Here is an 18,127-nt window from a genome sequence, read left to right on the forward strand (position 1 = left end):
AGATTTCAGAGAACAGCTTGTAAATATTACATAAGTCAGTTGAACGTTGCCCAGCTGGTTCTGTGCAGGGAACAGGGACAGACAGCAAGACACACAGCACATGCCAGCGCACTTCCTCACTTACCCGTCCACCCACCCGCCATCGAGGCTCCAGAATCCTGCTTGGCCACCCAGGAATGTGGCTGAGGATGGGTGACTGGTTCAGGAGTGCCAGGCAAATAGTGAATCAGTTGGCCAGTTCGATAGTCTGAATGAGAGCTTGCTTGGTTTTGAGATATAAAGTATAATAATAAAAAATATATAATGACCCATTGTTCTTATGTAGCTCGGCTGTGATAAATACCACTTTTTCCCTTTCACCATCACTACTAATTTCTACCATGAAACCTCGTGAGATTATGGTCTGCACGTGAGCACAGGGTAAGGTAAAGGAAAAAAAATAAATAATTTTTGGTGTTATTATTATTCTAGGGCCTATAATAAACGTGCTTTTCTGAAGACGTAGTTCTGACGTCAGAGATGAATGGGACCGATGCGCAGTGAAGAGAGAGCTGTGTCAGAGAAAATTATACCGGAAATCAGGAGAATATTCCTTCAAAATAAAAGCATAGTATTTGTGACAAGTAATTCAGTCGTTGGCTTTTTCTGGCTGAGTTGACACTGGAGCCCCTTGTGTGTTCGATAACCTAAATGAATGTAATCATTTATCACATTTATCTGTCATCAATAATTGCTCCACTTGTTCCCAGGATTTTTTTTTTCAATATAAGCAGGTTATAGGGTTTAGCGAAACGACACCCCCACTTTAGGAATAATTTTGCCACTGCTAAGGGTTAAATATCCATTAAATACCCATCCATAAGACTGTCCTCTTTCATCGGGAAATCATACACACTGTATTACAATATAATGGTCACACCTCTGTTCCAGGTGAAGATAGAAGGCTACAACCCTTCAGCTCTGAAATGTGGAGTTCATCTCCTCCTCCAAGTGTGCCACAGTCTCTGTACAATGGAAGTAAGCCTGAAATCCAAAGCAAAAGGTCCACTGCAAATGAAAATCTGAAAGACAAAACAGGCAAGACAAAACAGGACACACTCCCTCTGTGGCGTAAGACTGAAATAGCCAAGTATCTATTTTACAGCTGGAGATTTGCTGCATGTTTGATATAATGACTGCATTATTTGGATTATTTTTCACTTTTTTCTGTCTCCAGAAGTGACACATTTTACGCTTTTATTTTGAAGGCAAACTGACTTCCAGTGTTCCTCTGGCTAACTGTGTTTGGCTTGACGCAGCTGAGAGAGGGAGAGAGAGTGTGTGTGTGTGTGTGTGTGTGTGTGTGTGTGTGTGTTTGTGTGTGAGAAAGAGAGAGAGAGAGAGAGAGAGAGAGAGAGAGAGAGAGAGAGTTGGCTGTGTGACAGATTTACACACGGACGCGTTGGGATAATCGCTGGCCAGTTTGCTGTCATTTGGTGCCGAGTGTGTGTGAACGGCGGTGAATTTCAGTCCCATTGAGACCAACGGTATCGGTCTGCCTGGATTAACTGCATAGTCCCGCATTTAGAGGGGACGGACAGGACGCTTCGGCGCTGCTTCACATTCCCCCATGGTAAGTAGGGCTATGATAGTGCATGTAGGCTGACGGTGGGCCTGTGTCAATATGTGTCAAGTTTGTTTTTGCTCTGTTGGATTTCATTCCCGTGATGCGCATCCTCAAGGCGCATTTCATCATGCTCTCTATGTCTGTTTAAATAAATATATATTGTTATAGTGTTTGCGCAGACAGGTCAGTGTTGTCATGTTAACCTGGATGCCCAGCCAGAAGGCATCCTATGCTGACAGTGGGGGGGTCCCATATGGGCAAAAGCAATCATAGACTTGAATTTTTGTTCTGCCAAAAATATGTTGCATGCAGCCATTGCTACTGAACAGGATGGTCACTTCACGAAAAATCACCACAATGTTCCTTTTAATATTCCTATAGGGACTTCTAGTGTGTCTGTGGTACTCAATAGTGAGTTTACAGTGACCTTATGGTAGATCTAATATCCTATGGTGTCACTGTAATATTCCTATAATATTCCTCTAGGGACTTCAAGTGGTGCTCAATATTGAGTTTGTAGTGACCTCTTCATATTTAATGGCATTTTATCACCTGTGGTATCACTATAATAGTCCTATAATATGCAGACTTTTTGGTGTAAAATTTGTATAATACTCTTCTGAAATGTATTGTAGTGTATGCTACTGAGAAGGCTGCCCTTATGCAATGTGTAAACAGGTTTGGCTGTAATTTAAGTTGGATATCAGAACTAACTGAACCAGTAACCCCAATGAAAAATCACTATAATGTTCCTATCATATTCTTATAGGGACCTATACTGTCTGTGGTACTCAAGAGTGAGTTATAGTAACCTCATTGTACGTTATGGTATTTAATATCTCCTCTGGTATCACTATAATATTCTTAGAGTGACTTATACAATTTCTGTGATATTTGTATACTTCTGAAATTAATTGTAGGATTACTGTCAACTTTGTATCTAGAAAATCACAGCTTTTGAAGGCTTCCCATTATGCAATGTGTAATAATGTTTGGTTGTAAAGTTGGGTATCAGTATACCAGCTGAACCAGTAAACTGATTTACCTGTGTGCCAGGAAGGTCACTGCCTTGATAACTCCTCGTTCATATCATGAGCCACACAGCCTATCAGAGTGGAATCTCTATTGGAGCCAGTCCTTGACCTAATACGTGTGTTTGCACATTTATGTGTGTGTGTGTGCGTGGCGTGCACGTGGGCACGAACACACACACACACACACACACACACACACACATACTCTACCTTCCTTGTGAATCAATACACCAGCAGCTCCTTGTACAGTTATACAACTGACCTCGGAGTGTGTGTGACTGGTATGTTGTCGCTTCGGAGAGACTAGATTGGATTGGCTGGCTTTGTATTCTAAATATACAAATTATTTCCAAAAGTGTCTCCAGTGTACTAGAATAGAATCTTTTCATCTTGTAGTTTCATCCGTCGCCTGCTCGAAACCCATCAAGAAAATGCACACACACATTCTTGCAGTGAATTAGAGGTCCACAGTTAGGATCTGAAAGGGGATTGGCTGCATGCTGAGGTCGATCAGATCACTCATTCACTGATGGGTTAATCTTATTACCCTGGCCTGACCTGGGCCAACACACACACACAAACACAGACTAGCATACAAGAGCTGTGTGTCTGTGTGTGTGTGTGTGTGTGTGTGTGTGTGTGTGTGTGCATACATGTAAGCGTCTCCCTCGATAGCTCCAGTTATTTGACACATCAACACTTGCATGGTGTCAATGCTGGGGAGGTGAAGAGTGCAGCACAGTTGAGATTACTTTCGTACGTGGTTTTCGAGTGTGTGTGTGTGCATGTGTGTGTGTGTGCGAGAGCGCGAGATAGAGCAGAGACAGATAGAGATGTCAGGCTCCTATTATAAGAAATATGACTCACTCTTTTCTCACAGGTACGATCCTCCAACAGAGGATCACACAAACACCCCACGGTGCTTTTTAGGCATTGATATTTTCAGTGCGACTGCTGGTGGGTTAAGGAACTCGATAGCAGCTCCGTCAGACGCACAGAGAGGGCTTTTTTTTCCCTCTTTCTTGTCCTACAGCATGTTAACACACAGTTATGTTGATAGGCGTGTTCCCTGACGACAGTATTTGGCTGTCTGTTGTCTCTGCTTGTGAATCCAGGTGAGTGGGACACACCTAGGCGAGGGTCACCTTTCAGGAATGTTCTCGGCTCGTACTGTTTTTTTTGTGTGTGTGTGTCTTTGCTTTCTGCGTGTTCTTGGCACGCAGGGAAATTGCTGGGAGAGGAATGCCATGCCTCCCCTGGGGGCGTTGTTTCATAATCAGGCCTGTGCGGCAGCAAACGACGACAGTAGCTTCTGGTGAACAGAGTGGATGTCGGATACGTACGCGCCGAGGGCGTAGAAACGACTTAGTTCAGCGGTTCTCAGTCATGCGCCGCCGTGACCCAAGAGTCTGCGGGTTTTCATTCGAACCAATTACACATGAGTCATGGAAGAGTTTGTTTTTGGCATGAATTTGGATTCCCTCCCTCTCACTCTTTCTCTTTCTGTCCCTCAGACCATCATGAGAAGATGGGGATGAAGTGAGCTGAGCGGCAGCACAGCAGGTGGAATCCCCTGTGAGCTTTTACCGTTACCGTCCCACAGGGGTTCCTGCATTCAAAGAAGCCCTCAGCTGGTCCGGGATCAGCTCCCGCATCCCACCGCCACCACCAGCGCCACTGCCACCCTCACCCAGTCCCAACGTCAACCGGTTTGGGAGGAAGAATGGAGCACTGACCCCGGGACCAGCAGGTGGCAGAAGGCAGCTCCCTCCCTACCCCCTCCCTTCCTCCCTCCCTCCCTCCCTCCCTCCCTGCCCGTCCCCCAGCAGCCATGGCGGGGCTCAAACGTTGTCACGATGGGAAGATCGCCGGGCTGTACGACCTGGACAAGACGCTGGGCCGTGGACACTTTGCCGTGGTCAAACTGGCCCGGCACGTCTTCACCGGGGAAAAGGTACGGTCCGAGGCGGAATCTCGAGAAAGACATACTGAGGAGGGCTGACAGACAGCGCTATTTGAATAATACTAATAACTAGGGTTAGACAGATATATTGGTTTGCTTTGTCATTAATATTATTATTAGTAGTAGTTGTAGTAGGAGAAGGAGTAGTAGGAGTAATAGGAGTAGTAACAGGAGTAGTAGTAGTATTATCCTGGGTTTCAGTGGAGAGTTTTAATGTCCCATGATCTCAATGCTGTTTCAGAGGCTTTTCCACCCTCGATATTTGTAATTTTTGGGCATGAAAGTGGACAAAACATCAGCTATTGGCAGCTTCAATCCAAAAACATTGCGGTATCACCCTAGAAAACCCTATAATGGCCGAACCCTAATCTCAACTTTCTCTATAGAAAACAGAAAATCTTCCCTTTTGTTGCTGACAGTTGTAGATCAAGACAAAGTTATGGTCAGTGGTGCTGACTAGTATTATCGATACTCATGCCCTGTTCCCCCTCGTTCTGCCGCCGCCCCCCTCCCCCCCCAGGTTGCGGTGAAGGTGATAGATAAGACCAAGCTGGACCCGGTGGCGCGGGGTCACCTTTTCCAGGAGGTGCGCTGCATGAAGCTGGTGCAGCACCCCAACGTGGTGCGCCTCTACGAGGTCATCGACACGGCCACCAAACTCTACCTCATCCTGGAGCTGGGAGACGGAGGAGACATGTACGACTGCATCATGAAGCACGACGGAGGCCTCAGCGAAGAGGTGAGTCCGTGTGTGTGTGTGTGTGAGAGAGAGACACCGTCCTTTAACTGAAAGACCTTTTGCTCTGCTGAAGTGTCCTTGAGCAAAACACTGAATCCCTACCAGCTCCAGAGCCTGACCTCTGACCTCCCTGCAGGTGGGGCAAGTGAAAAGAGCTCAACAAAGTGTCACCCTATTATTACTCTCATGTGACTGGGTGAGTGAATGAGTCAATGAACTTAAATTCACAAGGAAACGGCATTTCGATGGTGTCTAGCTTCTGTAATTCAACATATTAACGGTTGAAACAGGATATTGAGGCGGGACATGACACAGGAAGGGACTGTTCAAAAGTGGTCAAAAGTTCAAAAATGTGTCGCACCTAATCTTGAGCTGTCACAAATGTTGGATTCTTCTTCACCAAATCCCATGGTGCCACTCATGCTGCTTTGAAAGTTGTGAAGTTGCAGGTTTTATATGATGAGGGGGGATTGTTCAAAAATCATTGATGGTATTATTGGTTGGAATTGTATACCTACTGGTATGCCATTTTCCAGGGAGTAAAAATAATGGGATTTTGATATAAAAATACGAGGAAATAAAACTTTTGTATTTTTTGGGGGGCATTAACTGTTACATAGATGTAGGTTAACTTATGATATGGAGAATTAGGTGAAAATGACATTTTTCCATTTCATTGTGACTTTTAAGTGTCAGTCACCCACACTCGTAGCCTACAGATGCATTACTGGGGCAGCATGGCGGCAGGTTTGCATGTTCTCCCCATGCTCATGTGAGTTTCCAAGTCAGGTGGATTGGAGACTCTAAGCTGCCCATAGGTATGAATGAGTGTGAGTGATTGTGAGTGATCTGTGTTGATGGACTGGCGACCTGTCCAGAGTGTTTCCCTGTGTATGCTGGGATAGCCTCCAAGCGGGTAAAGAAACGGACTCAGTAAATGAGATGCGTTACTATTGCTTGATACCCTCCCTCTTTTTTCCTCTCCCAGGTGGCCAAGTGTTACTTCGCCCAGATTGTCCACGCCATCTCCTACTGCCACCGGCTGCACGTGGTGCACAGGGACCTGAAGCCGGAGAACGTGGTGTTCTTCGAGAAGCAGGGCCTCGTCAAGCTCACCGACTTCGGCTTCAGCAACAGGTTCCAGCCCGGGAAAAAACTCAACACCTCCTGCGGCTCCCTGGCCTACTCCGCTCCAGAGATACTGCTGGGGGACGAGTATGATGCCCCTGCTGTGGGTACGTTTCAAAGTGTGTGTGTGTGTGTGTGTGTGTGTGTGTTAGAGAGAGAAAGTGAAAGCGAAATTCTGGCTTAAGCAGTGGGGAGAGATCTATAGTGATTTATCAATAGCGGCAGGTAGTTATTGCAGTCTTTACCTTTGCTGGAATGGGACACGCTGCCTCTGTCATGCTGTGTGTTCTGTGTGTTTTCTCTGTGTGTGTGTGTGTGTGTGTGTATCTGTGAATGCACATGCGTTAGTGCTCACATACAGGTGTGTGTTCTGCTGTACTGTTCTCATGGCAGTCCGTAGTCCGTGTGTGTGTTCCCAGCAGCAGAACATGGAACATGCTGTCCTCCATATCGGCCTGGCCTACTGATAGCTCGACACACACACACACACACACACACACACACACACACACACACACACACACACACTCTCTGCCCATATGACCTACAGTACTCCTGGATGGACCCTGCAGACACACACTGGTAGCTTTATCAGCCGGCTGATAGGAGGAGAGGAGTTGCACAAGGGTCAGAGGGCTGTGGTGTGCAATGTTTTCTTCTTCTTCTTCTTCTTCTTCTTCTTCTTCTCCTCCTTTCAGTACATAACTCCCAAACCCCCCCCCCCCCCGCCCCCACCCACCCCTTCTCTCGCCCATCGACAGTGGTACCAACCCTCCACCATTTGGATATTGAATTCAAAATGGAATGGACAAGAAATGAAAAAGAAGAGCGGCGATCGGGCGAAGGGGGAAGAAGCGTAGGAAGGGAGAGAAAGAAACAAGAGGAAAACAGACAGAGGGAGAGAAGGCATCCGTAATCACTCTCTCTACCCAGAGGCCACTGCGTCAGAGCAAAGAAGGGAAAAAAAAAACACACACACACACAGAGGAGCAGGAGAGGCGCATTTTCCATTTTTCTGACTGAGTGGATACGCAGTGGCTATTTTCTTCTGTCTTTCTCTGCTCTCTCTCTCTCTCGCTCTATCGCTTTTGTGCCGAGCAGATGAGCTGAGCAGCGGCCACAAATGTTGAGATCGGAGTAATGGTCTGTGCGTGTGTGTGTGTATGTGTGTTCGCTACTGATGAATAGCTCACACTCATTGGCTGGTTCTGTATATGTGTGGTCAGCTGTCCTGTAAAATCCTGTCTGAGCACTTGACCCAGATGACAAATCAGATGTGTGTGGACATTTTCCATGTGTATGTGAGTGTGTGTGTGTGTGTGTGTGTGTGTGTGTGTGTGTGTTTTCACGCGGGTCTGTTCTGTGTGTGCATACCGCATGTGCACTATTGCTTAGTCAGTTGAGCTGATGATGTTTTGATTGTGGGGATTATCCATCCAGCCGGGATGTAATATTGTGTGAGAGCAGTTTGATGTGGAACAAGCTGAACGCAGGCCAGCGGTCCTGCAGGACTCTCTGAAGTTTTGGGCTTTGAGGTAACCAGGCCGGGGGATTATATCATCGCCAAAGTACCTGCTGGCAGTCAGTTGGGTGTTGGGGTGTGCTGGTGACGTGCCAGGTGGCGTTGTGCCCCGATACCGGTTGGCTGGAGAGATAAAGGGGCCGTCCTCTCACCAGTAAGACGCGATTGGTTGATAGAGGAGAGCGATATACATCAGTTTGGCCTCTTTGGGCTTCGGCGCTTTTCTGAGGAAAGATATTTTAAAATGGAAAGTGATCCAAAACGTAGAGGAAGTTGTTGCGGCCAAACTCCCTCAGTGCGTAGGTGGCAGTTAGCAGGGACTGAAGAGGGGAAGGAGAGTTAAGTGTTTCCATGTCATTGTGTCAATGTGTTTCCATGTCATTTATTAATCCACGCTCTGCTCCCAAAAATGTGCAAAACTTCAAAAGGTGTCAAGTGCAGTTAGCAGCAGGGAAAAGACTTGACATCTTCATCAGTGCCTTGCTCAAGTATGAATAGGAATAATGAATGAATGAATGAAGCACACCACAGTCACATGATCCATAGCCACATCTTGTGAATTGTATCATGTCGGTTTTATATGCATCTACAAAGAGGAGTACATGTGCAATCCAGTACCTGAGACATTTCCTCTTACTTCTACAGAAAATCTTTAAGGCAATAGCAAGTTTAGGACAATGCATTCAGATGTTCACTTTTGCATGTTTTTGGGTGCAGAGCATGGATTCATCAATTCCATGAAGAGACTTTTCTGCCTCTTTTTTTTTTTTTTTTAACTTTTTTTTAATGTTCAGCAGTGTGCAGGTTCCCTCCTTTTCCCCCTCAGTAAATGGAAAGTTAAACATAGATTTCTATTTCCCATTCAAGAGACACAGGCTGCACTCCAAAAAATTAACAATTTACCTAATAGCAATTACAGTGAACATATCCTGAACGCATGCATAATTCAGGACGTATCCGTGCATAATGAACATGTACAAGTGAGAAAGTTTTCCCAAAAAAAAGAAGAAAGAAAAAATGTTGCATAATGATGATCAGCAGAACAGGATGCTGAACTTGGCTCACTTAGCCCAGGGTTAGCGGTGTCAAGACAAAATAGACGGGGTGTTGATTATCTCAGGCAACGGCTGGTGTTGTAATGCAATGCAGGGCGGCGAAAAGGGCTGTTTACACTCCCAGCTGTCACCGCTTAATAGCCCGCGTAGTTAGCGCCGGCGATGCTAATGTTAAGTGACGTGAGCGGCGTTATCCGGAGATGTGTCAGCCATCTGGTTTATAAATAAAGTTATCGAGGAAGGAAGTTTGGCGGGCCGCTGACGCAAGTAATGAGGGACCGGGGTCACGGTTGCTAGGAGACGTCGGCTAGGGGGGGAAGATGGTGATGGGGACTGCAGCGGCGTTCGCTTCCCTCCATCAGCAACACGAGATGCTCCTTCACGGCGTCACAGCAATAAATACCCGCCACCCACAGTAAGCCGGCGCATTGGCTTTACCAGATTAAAATCTCCACCGTGTCCTCGCAACTTGTTGTGGTATGAAGACATATCACCAGGGATGCAGTGGAGGATGAACCCACCTAAGCTCAGTTTACCACCTTTCTATCGTGGAATAGTGTTGACCACCCTGACATAAATCTTTACGACGTAAATTCATAGTATATGAAAGGACCTGTGTCAACAATCTGTGACATTTTCATATCAATAAATTCCTCTTTTACTACTCTCTATCACCAATTAATACGACACCATAGTGAATCAGCCTATAGCCAGTTCATGAAAGCTTTTAAACAAAAATGTCAACAAAATAAAGAATACGAGGAACTCATGGATTACCACTTTGAGGAAAAAAGCATGAACGATTTGATTTTTGTTTGTATTTGGCGGTTGGTTGCCTCATGAAGCTCTCCGCCTGGAAGCAAAGGTTTACCCACTATTTTATTTACCCATCACTTCATATTACACTGCACGCCAAGCCCAATATCTTAGAATTAGACTCCCTAACCGCCCATGAAAAACTGCTCAACGTAATGACTAAGAAAGCCAGAGTTGGCCTAGTTTTTAAGTGCATGTCTGTGTGCTTTCATCTTCCTATCTGTCTCGTGGTTGTTAGTATTGGATGTAGTATTATCTGAGTGCAGAATGTGTGTCAGTGGACCATGTCATTGACAAGGACGGTGGCAAATGCCTGGAGGAAAAAGTTGTTCTTTTAAAATGGCCATTCGGACCAAGAGAACTGTTCCATAAAATTAGCATGTGTATGAAGCTTTGAAGGATGAACACATTAACCCACTTTCCTAGGACTGTGTGTGTGTGTGATGTCTGTGTGTGTGTGTGTGTGTGTGAGCATGATGCCGGCAGGCAGCAGTGCACAGCCTCATCCTTGGTTAGACAGATGTGTCCCGGGCTAGTACATATTTATGGAAATGGCTCCGATCAAATATGATTCATGTTTCATTTGAATGGGGGGAGACAGTTTTTGTTTTTCATATCTAGGTCACCGAGCAGAAAGGACAAACGCACTTCACTCTGTTGGTCATCCCTTTTCTGATTATTCCCTCTGTCTGTTTTCATGTCTCTGGCAGTTCACAGTTTGTGCTTGTATTACGTGCACACTAGCATTTTTGATATGGAAAAACATCTCTCTCTCTCTCTCTCTCTCTCTCTCTCTCTGCAGATATCTGGAGTCTGGGGGTGATTCTGTTCATGTTGGTGTGCGGTCAGCCCCCCTTCCAGGAGGCTAACGACAGCGAAACGCTCACTATGATCATGGACTGTAAATACACAGTGCCCCCTCACATCTCCCACGCATGCAGAGAGTGAGTAGCACACACACACACACACACACACACACACACAGATACACACAGATGGACTGGGTACTCTGCAGGTGCTGCATATTTCATGTTTATAGATGTGTGAAGAAAGAGAGTGGAGAGGGAAGAGAAAGGAGAGAGGAGCAGTCTCTCTCTCTCTCTCTCTCTCTCCTTCTCGTTGTCCTGCTTTCACTCTGTGCTGCAGTCAGCTGCTTTGCTAGAGATGCAGTGCCGTGTTAAGTGTATCTAATGCATCCATTAAAATCTGGCCTCTATTTTTAACATTGCGATGCTTTAACGATGCATCGGCGCAGAGCAGGGCAAAATAGTTACTGAATACATTTTGAATACTTTGGGAACGAAAAAAAAAAAAATGCAGAGTGCTTGATTGTTCCTGTCTTGCCGGTTCTGGGTCCAACTATGAGAGCTATTTAAGCGTCTGGGAGAAGTAAATCAAGCTCACCTGCCCGGGCCTGCGTTGATGCATGCTGCAGCATTGCAAACACATACCTTTTTGGACATGATATTATGTCTAAGAAGAACAATAATAGCAAAGAGTATGATCCATAGCTTCCATGGGTTACATTTACATTCAGAGAGCGTTCCAGATACTGCTTCAGGTCTTATGTGGTCTTCCACCAATGATTTAGCTAGTTACAACTACATTGAGCTTCGCCAGACTGTGAAAACCAATGGTATGTGGGATAACTTGTTCCCATGCGTCAGTATCTCGGATAATATCAGATTATCCCAGGTAGGGTTCGGCCAATATGGGTTTTTAAGGCCAGTGCTAATGCTAATATTTTTGGATTATAGCTGCTGACAGCTGATGTTTTGTGCTGATATCCAGTATCTTTAAATTTGACAATTTTCATGGCAACATATTGACGCATACTTGAGCGGAACCAGTGTAGTATAGATCAATTCTACAATAAATATGTAATCAAACAAACTGCATAGCATATATCGGTATAGCAGAGACATATATCGGTCTAACCCTAAACCCAGGTTTCCAGTGCCTGTAAATGGGATATATTGTTTACATTCACCAGCTCATAAACGGAATACGTAATTAGGCCGAATGTTAAGGAAAACATGACTCTGTGACTCTCTCCAGTCTTATAGACCACATGCTGCAGAGGGACCCCAAGAAACGGGCCTCCCTGGAGCTGATCGAGGGCCACGATTGGCTGCAGGGCGTCGACCCCTCCCCTGCCACCAAGCTGTCCACCCCGCTGGTGTCCCATCGCAGCTTGTCTGAAGAGGAGCACGGCTGCATCATCCAACGCATGGTGCTGGGGGCCATCGCAGACCGGGACAGCATAACCGAGTACGGGTCTCCCTCACACACAGTCACATGAATGCACATTGCGGCTATTCTTCCCGGTTTTATCTCTGGATATTTGCCATCATGCGCTAGTCCGACTAGTTCTACGCCTGACTGATTGTTGTCAGTTTAATTGTCGTTAACAACCAGTTGGAAATAAATCCTCAGCCGGTGCCCCTCACTTCCTTTTGACTCACGGTCTGGATCAGGGTTTGGGTGCTGATCGGCTTGGTGATGTTTATGTGTGTGTGTGTGTGTGTTGGAATGCAAATGAATCTCCCTCTCCGTCCTCGCAGGGCCCTGGAGTCGAATAAGTACAACCACATCACAGCTACCTACTACCTGTTGGCTGAGAGGATACTGAGGGAGAGGCAAGAGAAAGAGCAACACAGCCAGACACGATCAGCCAGCCCCAGCAAGGCCCAGTTCAGGTACACACACACACACACAAACCTCTTGAGATGGGCAGAGTGCTGCCTCTGCAGTGCTGTATATCTGTCAATCTCCAACAGCCAAGTTTAACAGCAGATGGAGAGACGGAGCCTTTTTCAGCAGAGAATGAAGGACAGACAGAGAATGGAAGAGAAGTTGCAGAGCAGCAACAGTATGAGGGATGCACTGCAAAAAATATCCATCTTAACAAGTCATTTTCACAAGTGTTAAAATCTTGTTTTCCTTAAAACACTTAAGGGAAAAAAATCTGCCAGCAGGGAGAGATAAGAGACTTGTTTCCAATGCAGTTTCACCTGTTTTGAGAATTCCTTTGAAACATTGTCATTATCAATATCTTGAAATATTGTCAATATCTTGAAAATGACAGATAATTTCCCTAGTATTGAGAAAGAGACATTCAAAGGAACAAGTTGATTTGCATTGAAAACCAGTGCTATTATCTCACTTGATAGACAGTTTTCACTAGGGATGCACCGATCCGACTTTTTCAGTCCAGATACCGATACCGATAACTGGGCTTTGGGTATTGGCCAATACCGAGTACCGATCCGATACCAGTGTTTAATTAATAAACTGTAGGCTATGCCTCACTGTGTGGAAGAGACTGGGATCATTCTTTTATGTGTAAAGCAACATCAGGCTTGACTTTAACATTGCTTTCCTAACTTTGTAAAACAAAATGTAACAAATAAATACATAGATATAAATGTACTCAATTGTTATTTATTATTAAAATAATAAATAATCGTGCTCCAGCAACTTGGTAAAACATCTTCAAAATTAACAGGAATTACAATTTTAAACTCAGCAACAAATTGGTCAGGAATTAAAATTCCAGTATAAAACAATACAACTGCATCAAATGAGAACAAAATGTAAACATTAAATCACAATTAAGTCACAAACTAGTGCAAACAAACTTGATAAATTAAATCACACTTCACACAAGTAGTATAAATAAAGTAACTTGGTAAAAACAAAACATTCAAAATATGCAGAATAAACCTAAATTACTGAAATAACTGGTTTAACTGGTAATCTTGCTTTATGAAACAGTCCTCAGAAAAAAAATCAAGGTATGTTAGTCTGACTGTGTGTCGGCCGAATGGAGCAGCAGTACCTGACGAACACGGAAAACACTTTAAATCATGTTGTGGCAGGAAACAACGTTGACCTACAGCCGAGTCCCCGTAAACCTTGGATTTATGAATGGAGTCTGGCTGGACGCGCCGATTGTATAATTGGTGGAAAACTACTTTACCTCGCAGGTTAAATGGCAGCCTGCTCGGCCGCGCAGTGACCCGGGAGAGTTTAAACATATAACAGAGACAGAGTATTCATGCAGGTGTGTTTTTAACTACCGAGCATCAGCACCGACCCCCGGTCAGCTCACCCCGACCCCCGGTCACCTCACCCCGACCCCGGCTCTGTTATGAGGGTTGGGCGCCAGGTTAGCTTGTTAGCCTGGATGCTAGCTGCGGGAGGCTCGCGCCCCACGAGCGAGAATTCAGTGCGCGAGATGCTGCGCGGGCCGGCGGGATCCTCCGGAGCTGCTGGACCGGAGGAGCCACCGGACGGACCGAAGGCAAATGGCCGGGTCCAGAGCCATATAGAGAGATGGTTTTCTCTCTATATGGCTCTGGCCGGGTCTACCGGCGCGTTGCTGACGCATGACGTAGTATGCGCAGTAGACATAAACATAGAATTGAATTGAATAGATCGGCCCCATTGTCACCGATACCCGATCCAGCTATTTGAGTCAGTATCGGACCGATATCCGATATCAGTATCGGATCGGTGCATCCCTAGTTTTCACATACAGTGTGTAAAGGTTGAATTGAATGAGTTAAATTGAGTGAAGTTCAATAAATACTGAATGTTGATTGGCTGACAACAGCTGTTCCTGTAATACAGATGAGATAAACTGGAGTCTTTCTAGTTCAAATGCTTAAAACTGGCCTGATTGGAAGGATTTCAGTAATTGTTTAGTGAGGGGAGCCAATCAGGACCAAGTCCAGTTGTGATGCGTTTCCTGGAGTTAGTCTGAAACTGCCTGTAAAAGAGTGGATTGTTGAAAATGCAATAGCTTTAAATTTAACCACTCAAACAAAATCTAATTTTAACAATGTCTTCATTAAACATCTTTGATCATGTATGTATATAAATAGAGGGACATATGAATTCCTATAAAATGGGACCTTTAAGACTCAATAGTGGACTAAATTACTTCTTAAGATGGCTATTTTTTACAGTGTAAACACAATGTACTCTTAAGCCCACTGAACCCTGTCTTAACCCTTCACAGGCAGTCCTGGCCCACCAGAGTGGATGTTCACCAGGATGTCAGTGACGGGCTGGGGGGTCCAGCTATCTCCCACCCAGGGGGGCCCCAATCTCCTGCCCGCAGCGCTGAGAGCCTCCACAAAGGCCCCCGGCCCAAAACGGCTCTGTTGGACCTCAATCAGCGGCAGGATAACCACGCCCAGCAGCCCGCCCGGCAGAACCAGGAGAGGGGGATCAGGCCTCTGGTCAAGCCCCACTCCAACCCCCTCAGGCTGGGCTCGCTGGCCCCGGTGGCCCCCTGCAAACCCCGCAGCCCCAGTCTCTTCAGTGTGGAAGAGGACGAGGAAGAAGACGGGGAGGAAGACAAATGTTTGCCGCCCTCTACGCTGCCTGCTCAGGTGGTGCTTCGTTGCAAAGCCTCCTCCTCTTCATCATCTCTGTCCTCGTCCGCTAATCGCCTGACGTCTCGTATGAGCGCCCCAGTCCTCAACCAGATCCATGAAGAGGAGAGAGAGGAGGAGGAGGAGGAGGAGGAGGAGGAAGAGGAGGAGAGGAGGGAGTTGCGTGGACTCGGCCCGCCCAAACCCAGCCTCAGCCTCAACCTGAACTCTAGAATACCGTCACCGTCACCGGTCATGCCATCGCCTAACATCATTACCGTAATGGCACCGGTCGCCGCGGTGACCCCCGGCTCAGAGACTAGCGACGACGACACGGAAAGTCACAGTAAGCGGCAGCCGGATCGGGACGCGGCGACTGTCGGCGGGCGAGGGAGTGAGAGAGAGGGTGCGGTCCGGGGGAAAGAGGGAGAGAGGAGGGGGGCGGGGCAGGGCAGCCCCTCCCAATGCGCCAGTCCTGGGTCGGGGTCGGGCCAAGGCAAGGGCGCAGCTAAAGCTGCTAGCGGCCTGGTGGAAAGCCTGAAGCTGATGAGCCTGTGCCTGAGCTCCCAGTTCCACAGCCTGACAGGGGGAGGAGGGGGAGGCGGCGGCGGAGGGGGCGGCGACCCCCAGGACCGTCCCATGTGGAGGATGTGCATGGGCGGCTCCACCGGTAGCCTGGACAAGGTGTCGCTCCTGGGTGGCCCTTCGCCCAGGGGGAACCTCCACCACCACCAGCCCCCCCTGGGAGACGCGCTGGTGGACCCCCTCCTGGACGGCCCCTGCTCGGGCACCCTGAGGCTGGGAGAGCTGGACCTGGCCAGGGAGAACCACAGGAACCTGAAGAACCGGGTGCTGCAGATGCCTCTGAGCGACAAGACTTTGTCCGTCAACATCCACCGGAGCCCCAAGGAGGGTCTGCTCTGTACCCCGACCCCCCACAGCTGCTGCCAGGTCATCTAAAGCGCAGGCGGCGGCTCCCAGCTCCACGTTTTACCTTCACCTGTGGCCTGCTGCGCCTCCGCACTCCTCCACTCTCATCCCTCTCTCCTGCACATCCCCTCTCATCCGGCTTCTGTTTTAGTTTTCTCACCACTTTGGTTTGTGAGTTCACGTTACGTTCATTGTTTACGTTTGTTCTCGGCTTCCTTAAAGCACTTGCAGTGGACGGCTAGGAGAAAGTCCAAATGCCGACCCTGCGCACGTACAGACACACACGTGTGCGTGGAGAGGGGGACTGGGTGCCACACCGAGTACACACAGCATTTTTAACGGTCTAAACTGGACACTAAGGAGAAAAAACAGGAGATATTTTGACCCTCGGGTGGGTTTCAACAAGAGACATTACCTATGGAAAGGGATACAGAAGGTGCTCAGTGACAATCTACGCTCTTTCCCACACTCCCGCCCTTACACACAAATACGTATGTACACACAGCACACACACACACACACACACACACACATACACTCCCTCGTCACTCTTCTGATCAAAGGGAAAGCCGAAGAGCCGATGAGTTTTAGTATCGTGTTACCATATTTTGCATATTGTTTTGTTGTACTCTGATGCTGTTTAAGATTTTTTTTATTATCAGTTATTATATATTATCACTATTATTTTTTTAAATTATGTTTTGAGACAATCATTTTACTCTTTTTTTAAAATTCTGACTGAAATAGTTGGTTATGACTGCGCTTTCACTCAGTGAGGACAAATAACAGGGTGAAAACCTTAAACGGACAGACAGCGGCACTTCAGTGTGACGGCGGCACTTTGGTATTTTGTAGTCTATCACTGTTTTATTTTTCTATCTTGACAAGCCTCTGCGCGCTTACACGGCGGAGTTTGTACATATGTGAATAAGCGAGGACTTCTAGCAGTACTCCTGTAGTATTGACGGTAGAGTTTGCAGTAGAAACCTGACTACTAGATCCTTGTAGACCATTATTCCTCACTCCTGCTTCTAGAGACCTGCTGGATGTGCAGGGGTTTGGTTAAGCCCAGAGTTTCCCCGCGGAATGTTTTTCTCGGCAGGACCACTGAAACAACATTTGGACGCATAGATGTGACGCAAAAACCAAAACTGATAGAATTCTTTTAGGTGTAATGGCAGCTCTTGAAATTCAGGGTGGCCCTCAATCCTAAATCAGTGGTGGGAGAAACCCTGAACTACACTAACAAGCTGACCAGAAGACCTTGGTCTCTCATGTTAATACTGGGTCGCAACCAAACCATGTACATCCTGTAGCTTTCCAGGATCACGGTAGCCACTGTTGTAGCGTATTCCAAGACAAAAACAACCAAGGGGTTTGAATATAACATAACAACACTGCCCCTTCAAGTATCGGTCTGTGTAACTGGATGTTTGACCCACCCCTCGTGGAATATATAACTTGACAGTGCATGTGTTTTGCTGTAGCAACCTTAATCTAACCCATCAAGGTCAATCCACCTAGTGTATCTACCTAAGTAACAGCTCCGAACGGTCACTTTACTCTACTGTAGCCTCACAGCAATACCAACGACTGCAAAATGTACAACAAAAATGGATGTGCCATAAAATCTGTCTTGAGCATATTGTACTGTATGTATATGATAGAGATCTATTAAAATAAAATGACGTGAATGAAGTATAAAGGGTGTTTTTTTGCCTGTCTGTTTCTTGACGTTTGTTTTTTATATCTTTTATGAGTTGACTTTAAAGTTGATGCGTATCTACACCCCCGTTTTCTTTTGTCGATGCACCTCTTTATAGATGTGTGAACACAGCCGGTTTAGAGGCTGTGGGAGGAGGTATTTTAAGAAATATGAAGAGACACCTTTTGCGGCCATGTTACCAGCGTTCAACGTGAGCCAGCCAGGCAAAACCACAGAAAAAAAGC

General features: G+C 46.5%; 1 protein-coding gene across 1 annotated transcript; it reads left to right on the plus strand.

The window, feature by feature from the left end:
* Positions 1–1,392: 1,392 nt before the first annotated feature.
* LOC139923998 (SNF-related serine/threonine-protein kinase-like) lies at positions 1,393–17,882 on the plus strand. Its single transcript, XM_071914916.2, has 8 exons — positions 1,393–1,612; positions 4,155–4,594; positions 5,124–5,342; positions 6,331–6,577; positions 10,666–10,807; positions 11,922–12,134; positions 12,428–12,562; positions 14,890–17,882. The coding sequence occupies exons 2-8, from the start codon at positions 4,472–4,474 to the stop codon at positions 16,205–16,207; spliced, it is 2,397 nt and encodes a 798-aa protein (XP_071771017.2). The 5' UTR covers positions 1,393–1,612; positions 4,155–4,471; the 3' UTR covers positions 16,208–17,882.
* The last annotated feature ends 245 nt before the right edge of the window (positions 17,883–18,127 follow it).

This window comes from Centroberyx gerrardi, chromosome 19 (genome assembly GCF_048128805.1).
Source record: "Centroberyx gerrardi isolate f3 chromosome 19, fCenGer3.hap1.cur.20231027, whole genome shotgun sequence".
In the NCBI taxonomy this organism is placed as follows: Eukaryota; Metazoa; Chordata; class Actinopteri; order Beryciformes; family Berycidae; genus Centroberyx; species Centroberyx gerrardi.

Excerpts from the sequence above, each read along its gene's own strand:
- LOC139923998 (XM_071914916.2), top strand. The coding sequence starts at position 4,472 with ATGGCGGGGCTCAAACGTTGTCACGATGGGAAGATCGCCGGGCTGTAC. Across the intron at positions 5,343-6,330 it reads ACGGAGGCCTCAGCGAAGAG|GTGGCCAAGTGTTACTTCGC; the intron begins GTGAGTCCGTGT and ends TTCCTCTCCCAG. Across the intron at positions 6,578-10,665 it reads GTATGATGCCCCTGCTGTGG|ATATCTGGAGTCTGGGGGTG; the intron begins GTACGTTTCAAA and ends CTCTCTCTGCAG.